The 9,115-nt window shown below is 31.4% G+C and overlaps 1 protein-coding gene across 1 annotated transcript in view; it reads right to left on the reverse strand.

The window, feature by feature from the left end:
• Nucleotides 1–6,237, reverse strand: part of LOC108693189 (mitochondrial sodium/hydrogen exchanger 9B2-like) — an 8,455-nt gene extending 2,218 nt beyond the window's left edge. The window contains 3 exon segments of the mRNA XM_018202001.1: nt 2,475–2,593; nt 4,919–5,118; nt 5,969–6,237. Of these exon segments, the coding sequence (XP_018057490.1) occupies nt 2,475–2,593; nt 4,919–5,118; nt 5,969–6,237 (588 nt within the window).
• Nucleotides 6,238–9,115: the final 2,878 nt, after the last annotated feature.

Raw genomic sequence — 9,115 nt, forward strand, 5'->3', positions numbered from 1 at the left:
CAATTTCACGCCTTCAATTTTAAGCCTTAAGCCTATTCTACAATAGTCGTAAGCATAATTAATAATAATTGTAAATGGTTGTAGTTATAAAAATTGATCAATTAAGTCGAATGTCGAGGAGAATATTTGACTGTGATTGGTCAATTCTTACAACTACAATCACTTACAACTACGCTTACAATTATTGTAGAATTGTAGACTTTTCAACTTTTGTCTAAACCTATTATTCGAAATTGCATTTGTTTTTGAGATATCCGATTGAGACTTTTGGTGTTACCAGGTGTATAAGTTTTATATGATATTATGTATAAAATTAATGTAAATAGTTGAATAAAACATTTTACAGTATTAACTATAAAAAAGTTTAATCAATTGTATATTAATTTTAAGAATAAAATTAATATTGTACATTAATTTAAAATGTAAAATTTATATATATGTTGCTACTCCATTTTTTCCCTGAATGTCGTAAACTAATATTCACTTTTCATCTCGTTCGACATATGTAACTTACAGATATTCCCATGAGTACACAAATGAAGTAAAGTCCGAATCTGGATTTAGGCCAGTTTCTAAAATCAATATCGGCACCAATCACGCCTCCTAAAATCGGTTGTACGAAATGCCATAAAAAATAAAATGCTCTGTGAAAAGGTGTTGTCTGCAACATAAAGAGAATAATTAAAATTAATTTTTTTATATCGAATTTTAATTTTTAGCAGATAAACAAACCCAATCAGAAATGATAATGAAATCGACATCGAAGGAAATCAACGTCGATTTGATGCTTTCGACGTTGAATCGACATCGATTCGATTATCATTTCTGATTGAGAAGACACGTATTAACTCGTTCCGTGTTGGATCAATTTTACATGATTTGTTGTTTACATCGTGGCCTATGCGATATGATTGCTATATTTGTGTTTCATAATCCAATAAAATATATTTCATAATGCTTAAGAAACTACAAAAAATATTATAAACAAGAAGATCTACAGTATAAAATGTAATGTAGGAAATAAAAAAAAATTTACTAAAATTTAATTTAAAACACTTTATATAAAAATATTTATTAATAGATAGATAAGTTAATTGATAAATATTTCATAATAAACGATAATGACAATATTTTATATTAAAACATAAATAGAATAAACAGAGATACTGTTTGTTAGGATAGTCCTTACAAAATATTGCAACTTTCAAAGCCGAATTTCTTCTGTTATGTCTTGTTAACATTTTTCTTTAATAAATCATTTTTATATAAAATAAATTAAAGATTAACATCTGTTTTAATTAACTATTACAGAAATAATATATGATGTTTTAAATTGAAAGATGATCGAAAGATGACCGCATTCTGCGTGAATCATCGATGATTTATTATTAATATCGTATCACATAATTACGTATAATATCAGAATGTATTTTATGATTGTTTCTTTTTATACAGAATACCAATTTGAACGAAAAGTACAGTATATAAATGGTCATAATGATTAATGCGGCGGAACGTATTAATAGTGATAAGACAATTCCGAGAAAAATTTTCACGCATTTTACGGAAAGAACGGTTTTGTTAAGAACTTGAACGTTGACGTCAATGCCGCGAAAAGTTTTAGTAAAGTTGTAGCAATCAGTTTGAACTTTCTTTTATATAATTATTTTGATGATCTAAACAAAATTGTGTTTTCAAATCTCTATCTAGCTAAATTTTTAGATATTTTAACAAAACCGTTTTTTTGCATACTCTACTATTACCTACATCAAACGAAATCGTTAAGATTCGCCAACCACGGATGGCTATGAATGATAATATAAGAGTAGCGAGATATCCTCCACCTGTGACCGTCAATTTTGAGGCTGCTGTGGTACACATTAAAGATGCTACAGTTAAACCAGCAATGCGATACCACGTTGAGTATTTCTATCCAAATCCAACATAAAAAAGAGATATGTTTTAAGATTACAGAAAAAAACACAGCTGAAAACTTCACTGATTCAGCAAATCTACAGTCGCAAATATACAGACAGTCAATTTTCTATGTTAAAATAGCAAAGTTGATAACTGAATAACATTAACAATTTGTTAAATCATCAAATTCTTAGTTATCCATATTGAATTCGCGTAATAAATTATAGATTTGTTGTACCATCCAATTAATTTTTTTTCTGTGATGTAATGAATAAATTATGTGAGTTAGAATTACGTATGTAGAAAATAATGTATTTATTATACATATGTAGAATACTATATTTATTATATATATAATCAAATAAAGAAATGATAAGCTCTTTTCATTTCCGTAAATTTTATTCGAGCACCGCAACGTAAGTAATATTTTAATAAAATATCGTAAAAATAAGCGTTAATAAGTCTGCTCTTATTTTAGATTACACGAACGTGCCCTCGCAATACGTGACTTGAATTTTGTAAGCTCTTGGACGCGAGAAAATGAATAAGGTACCTACGTGATTGCGATGAGGGAAAAAGACCAGGGCAAAGCCCAAGATAATTCCTACTATAAGTCCCAGAAGAAAATCTCGAATCCCGCCGGGGATATAGGACCACCACTCTGTTCTTTCATCATCTAGGAAGATGTATGGCTCACTTTATGGAAAACTCTTTGTACGTTTAGATTTTTTTGTATAGCTCATCACCAGCTTGCTCGAAGTCAAATCGTTAATGTATTAATCGTGGAAGATATGAAACATTTATTACATTGATACCGTAATTCATGGTGTAAATGTCATAAATTTATTGAAGATGTATCTTTGATAGCGATTTTTACTTCTCTTTTATTGAAATTATAATCTGAATGTAAATTAATACAGAAAAACAACTAATCAATTTTTATCAAAATTCTTATTAATATTTTCTATTGTTGAAAATTTTAAATATTTCTTTTTCGTGTGCAAAATTTTTTGTATTATTCGATTATTCTTAAAAAAAAATGATTAGGAATTAATTAACTATTAACATTTATACATAACATAGTTATACTATTCACTATTCAATCATAACTGTTGAATAGTGAATAGTATAACTAATGAGCCATCAAACAGTGATTGGATTCTCAATGGTAATGCAGGATTTCCAATATCGTATGCTAAAAACGAAAGAGAAGTAGAAAACAAAGTCACAAATTGTAGACATCGTCAAAGACCGTTGTACACAACAAGCTGATGAGTCTTTTATCTTCTTCGTAAATAATAGAAGTCGTAGGATTTTAATTCGTAGAAAATTGACCAATCATAATTGACCAATTAAAATTGATTATTCTTCTCATATTCGACTGTAATTGGTTAATTTTCTACAACTTAAGATTCTATGACCGCTACGACTTCTATTGCAGACTTCGCATAACTATTGACGCTTGAAGAATATGATTCGAGAGACCATTGGTTACTATTGCAACTTAATACTATTAGCCAATAATAATGATTGGAGAGACTAATGATTACTATTCATAACTTGATTACATTCTTTCGTTAATCGTTATTACTAATATGAATTGTAATAGTAATCATTGCTCAGTGAGAAATGATAATGGAATTGACATCACAATTGAATCGATATCGATTTGATGTCGAAATAATTAAATTGATTTAACTTCGATTTCATTTCTCACTGAATAGTCCTCCCAACTGTATGCTTTAGTCCAGATCTACAATAGGTGTTTTAATCTTTGAGCCATGAGAAATTGACCAATTACAGTTAAATGCAAAGAGAATAATTGACTATGATTCGTCCATTTCTTATGGCTTAAGACTTAAAATATCTATTGTAAATCCGGGCTTAAGGGGATCCTAAAGACGATTAGTTGCAGTGTAAGTAAGACTTACATAGACGATTTACGTGTCATTGACACATAACTATATATATATATATATATTAGGTGTACAACTTTGCTTCCGCCGTTTTTTTCCGAAATTCGAGGCTTTATTGTAAAAAACTGGTTATACATTTATGATTCAAAGTATTGTCCATCGCTGGCCACTACTTTCTCCCATCTTTCGGGTAGCGTGCGAATCCCGCGTCGAAAAAACTGGTCATCTTTTGAGGCTATCCACGAATCGATCCAATTTTTTACTTCTTCATAAGACCGGAAGTGCTGGTCAGCCAGGCCGTGTGCCATTGATCGAAACAAGTGATAGTCAGAGGGAGCAGCGTCTGGAGAATACGGCGGGTGGAGTAGGACTTCCCATTTCAACGTTTCCAAGTATGTCTTGACCACTTTCGCAACATGGGGTCGAGCATTGTCATGCTGCAAAATCACTTTATCGTGTCTCTCATTGTATTGCGGCCGTTTGTCTTTCAATGCTTGGCTCAAACGCATCAATTGCGTTCAATACCGATCGCCTGTGATTGTTTCAGTCGGTTTTAACATAATACACTTTCATAATACACTACGCCGAGCTGGTCCCACCAAATACACAGCATGACCTTGGACGTCAAAATCACCGTTCTTGAAGCGTTGAAACCACTCACGACACGTTCTTTCACTAATAGCGGCCTCACCATAAGTATTTGAGAGCATTCGATGAGCCTTAGCCGCAGATTTCTTCATATTGAAGCAAAAAATTAAAACCTCCCGCAAATGACGAGAATTTGGCTCGTAAACTGACATTTTCAATCGAGAATAACTTTATGATGCAGACACAAATCGACTAATGTTTCTATGGGGTTATGTTGACAGATGCCCAAGTTTATTATACGACGTGTATGATCTATTTATTTCGACCACTTATCGCTAAAGCCATCTATAGGAAAACGGCGGAAGCAAAGTCGTACACCTAATATATATATACTACTACATCAATATTTCACTCACGCACACACATCAATTTTTTATAATAATAATGTTTTAATTTTACGATAAAAAACTACGTCAAATTTGTCAATGTATTATTACGTTTTTCTTACGATTTCTGTATACCGTTGCTAAAAACGAAAGAGAACCAGATAGAAAACAAAGCCACAATGTGAACACTGTCAATGGACGCTGCAGTACACAACAAACTGAGGAGTCCTTTATCTTCTCCATAACCCTGTTCAGCTAAAGTGAGCATACAGCTGATCGTTATTACAGGAGACATGCAGGCCAGAATCGATCTTGAAAAGAATTTATTATTACATAAATTGTTTTTGTATTTTTCTAATAATATAATAATCTTACAATTGTTAATCTAGATTATTGTCCTAAATTTTTTAAAATACAACACATATTATTATCAATATTCTGCAAGGAAAGAATGCTTTTCACGAAATATCTAAAAAATATTTAAAATCTACGAAATATTTAAAAAATGTTTACGAGATATCTAAAAATTTAGCTAAATATAGATCTGAAAATAATTATGCTGCTACTACTATCAAAATAATTAAGTAAGAATCTCAAGTATGATTATGATAATAATCTTGCAAAAAGTTTTAACATTTTGACAACTCTAGCTTGAATAATTAATGTAATTAGTATAATTAATGTAATTAATCCAACATAATTTCAGATCTGTATCTTTAGATTCCAAAATCGTTCTTTGTGTTTATGACTTTATGAAATTATTCTTTATCCAATTGTGTTTAATAAAGTATTTTGTATTAGTGACTATTACATTAACAAATATAATACTATTCAATATAATATATACAAGAATAAAGTTTTTCATAGATTTTGAACGTTAAAAACATTTACCAAATTAGTTTATCACATCACAATATTGAGAAAGGAGGAAATCAATAAGGCCGTTTTTGGATCTCTGGTAAAATAAATATGGTTGGTATCAAAATTAAAAATGTTTGAATTTTTGGATTTTTGAATAGAGAATTTTCAATATAATTTCTATTGAATTATTAATTTTTATATTAAATTAGAATTCAATTATTTGATAAACAAGAATTTCCATTAATCATAGATTTTCATAAGTATCTTGATGAATTGAAAGTAGACGTAGTGTTAACTCACCCCGTCATGAAAGACCAATTCCATGGGAATTCAAGAAAATATTTGCATAAGACAGTGACAGCCAACATCTCGATAGTGCACGGGACAAGTGATAGAATCATCACAAACATCGGATGCGCCCTCAGAGCGGTTGTTGTCAGCTGCAGACCGGCACGTACCATGATGAAGGTCAAGCAGAAGATCCTGATCTTAGAGGTCGTGTCCGGCCCGATCACATCGTATATATTGTAGACATCGGTATTACGTATTATTATACCAGCAAGAAGCATGCCAAAAATGGGCGGAAGATTCAGACGAGGAATGTAAGCAAGAGTCCAACCGAGCGCATAAGAAAAAATGACAAGGATGAAAAGGCCAAATATACTGCCACCTGGAAGTACCATGTCACCCAGCAAGAAGTACAAAATGGCCCAGGTTAGGAGGACCAAGCCGCTCACAGTCGCGAACCAGAAGAGATCTGCCCACGTTAGCTGTAGTTCGAAACATGTGAAGATTACATCTGTCACAAGAATCTCTCGTAACATCGGGCTGCAGAAAGTTGCGCGGTGACAGCAAGTATTGTCATCATATTCTTCATCTTCATTCTCCTCCTCTGTTTGCATCGATCTATAGAATGTGTAATTATATATTTAAAGATTCTATAATTTAGAACATTATAGTATCAATATATTTCGCGATTGCTCAGCTAAATGGAAATGGTTTTGTTTTCTTAATGATTAATAAAATAAATATGAGCACCAAAACAGCACTGCTGTTTAGATATTAATTATATTAAGTATAAAAATATTAAGATTTAGAATTATTCATTTATATTATGTTGAGATTCATATGATTCACTTACTTCTCTCGTATTTGTTTATCATTCGATGCTTGAGCATCTGCGGAAGTGGATGCAATTGGTTCATCTTCAAGAAAAGGTTGCATACGATACAATTACAGCGTCGGTTTAATATCTACTTGTACCAATACGGCTTATATGCATCAATTGGTATTTGAGATTGAATTTCTTATTGGTTTCTGTTGCATGTACTAATGTACAAATATAACGGTGTTTTATAAATTCGCATTTGAAAGTATGTAACATACATACATGACACATGTATTTTGATGTATTTGATTTAATTTTGCACTACAAAAAGAGACACATTCACTCCAATCATATACATATATTTCAAATATAGACTACATTACACGGTCCGATTTACGCTGAAGTTATCGATGTTATAATTTCGATCGATTATGAAACTAGGCAATCATAACTATTCTTCTGAAAACTATGATTAGCTAGTTTCACAACATCGATGTTGTAACTTCAGCATAAATCAAGTAGTTATTATCATAGACTTTTCTATATAGAATATATATATGTATATAGAAGTTGTCTACTCCATTGTGGGTATTTTTTATTTAGTGACACAAATCGGCACAAGTATCATTCCATCTTTCTTTAGTAAATAATAAAGATAGAATGACGCTTGTATCGATTTGTATTATCAAATGGAAAGCCTTGTGTAGAATTAGAGAGGTGAAGCATTGCGCACGAGGGGATATAGATGGGCGAATTTCGACCAATCAGTAGCATCATGCATTTTAAGATTACGTTGGCTATGATGAAATTATCTACGCTAACACAGGAAAATCGTAATATAAAAATGATTAATAAAATAAATATATAGTATAGAATATATATAATAAAATAAATTAATAAAACTGATTTTCTTCAACTGCTATTGACGAATAAATGACATTTCGCTAGCTGCTTGTTTTTCACACCGCCGCTAGTGTTTGTTTGGCTAAACTTCCACTATTTTACTGACTACTGCACATCCTTCGAAATGCTTTTCTGATTCCACATTACTCAAATATTTTTTTTTTTCATTACTCAAATATTTTGATCCAAAACGCACACATTAAATTTTCGGAACGTGATAATTGTAACAAAATATTTTTAAAGATTATAATATACATAACTAAAATTCCATTAAAATTTTATTTTATCGAATTTTTGCTCTATGATGTTTTAAGTCTTCTCAATCGTCAGCCAAAAACCTTAGAAATATCTAACGTTATCTTTTTTCGGATTTATGTGGCGAAGTTTCATCTCTAAATGCAAATAGATGCTATTACCTGCGATGTACTCGTTTTTTAAATTATTCCATAATCGAGACGGTTTCTTCCGTGAAATATTCGCGTTTCTAGGCGCTTGGCGTAATATCTTTTTCTTGATGACGAGATCATCGAGGTATATACCCCGCGAAATAGAAAGAGAAGTAGAGAAGAACGAAATGTGATAGACGGAGAGGAAGAAACGAGAGAAGCTTTTAAAGAAGGCAGCCAACAGTTCGAAGAACTTCAAAGGATTTCCCGGATATTGAATAATTCCTGGTACGCATCGTCTTATGAAATATTCCTGTGGTTTAACGAAACGTCACGTTCGACTGGTCAGAAACGTTAGCAAAGTATTATGGCAGATCTGAATATAATTGCCATTATTTTGTGTATGATTGATTCCTCTCTGATCATATTAAGAAGGTTTAATTCGCCTCTCGTCAATATTTAAGAGACGATTTTATCGAAGCGAAACATGTGCGTCCATCTTCTCTTCGAAAATTTGTAGAGATCGAGTCGCAGTCGGGAAGTAATTTTAGTACACGATTTTTCATAGCTATACTGACATTAACGAATCAAGAAAAATTGCGCATGCACTGTGGAAAATAATCTGTAGAAGCAGTTTTCTATCTACAATCTACAATCTACAATCGAGTTACGTTAATGTAGGTCGCGCTTACGATCACATTGCAAATTCTTAGAGACTCCGAAATTTGCCGCTTTAGTGAAGGATGACGGTTGAATAGTCGAGGAGGAAAGTATGCTCTATAATTGATAATCCGGGAGAGTGCGTGAAAAAATCGTGACTATTTTATAAAAGCTAGTTTTTTCAAATTTGATTGTATTTAAGATAAAAATCAAAATGCTAGAGTCAGCAAGTCAGGTTAAAACTTCTAGTGCCGGTATTATTTTAAAGACATAAAAAAAAGTAATGTCACAAAAACATTTTATAAAAGCTGAAAATTTATCAGCTATTAATTTTATACTAACTATCATGAATTTTGAAATAAGTATATACATATATATATATATATATAT

Source organism: Atta colombica, unplaced genomic scaffold (assembly GCF_001594045.1).
Source record: "Atta colombica isolate Treedump-2 unplaced genomic scaffold, Acol1.0 scaffold89, whole genome shotgun sequence".
Lineage (NCBI taxonomy): Eukaryota > Metazoa > Arthropoda > Insecta > Hymenoptera > Formicidae > Atta > Atta colombica.